The 439-nt window shown below is 39.6% G+C and overlaps 1 protein-coding gene across 1 annotated transcript in view; it reads right to left on the reverse strand.

The window, feature by feature from the left end:
• Positions 1 to 23: 23 nt before the first annotated feature.
• Positions 24 to 439, reverse strand: part of LOC102872700 (zinc finger protein 420-like) — a gene marked incomplete at its 3' end in the record, with an annotated part of 17,458 nt that continues 17,042 nt past the window's right edge. Inside the window, exon 2 of the mRNA XM_006902833.1 lies at positions 24 to 428. Coding sequence (XP_006902895.1) covers positions 24 to 428 — 405 coding nt within the window. The remainder of the gene's footprint in view (positions 429 to 439) is intronic.

Consider the following 439-nt stretch of genomic DNA (forward strand, 5'->3'; position numbering starts at 1 on the left):
TCTTCTATGAGAAATGAGTCCACTTGACTGAGAAAATGTTTTCCCACATTCCTTACATTCATAAGATTTCTCTCCTGCATGAATTCTTCTATGTTCAATGAGGTTACATGACTGGGAAAACCTTTTCCCACATTCCCTGCATTCATAAGGTTTCTCTCCTGTATGAATTCTTCTATGTTCAATGAGGGAACTTGAGCGGGGAAACCTTTTCCCACATTCCTTGCATTCATAAGGTTTCTCTCCTGTATGAATTCTTCTATGTTGAATGAGGGAACTTGAGCGGGGAAACCTTTTCCCACATTCCTTGCATTCATAAGGTTTCTCTCCTCTATGAATTCTTTCATGTGGAGTGAGGCTATACGAGCAGGAAAACCTTTTCCCACATTCCTTACATTCATAAGGTTTCTCTCCTGTATGAATTCTTCTATGTCGAATGAGT

This window comes from Elephantulus edwardii, unplaced genomic scaffold (genome assembly GCF_000299155.1).
Source record: "Elephantulus edwardii isolate Elephantulus edwardi_28Jun2011 unplaced genomic scaffold, EleEdw1.0 scaffold00462, whole genome shotgun sequence".
NCBI lineage: Eukaryota > Metazoa > Chordata > Mammalia > Macroscelidea > Macroscelididae > Elephantulus > Elephantulus edwardii.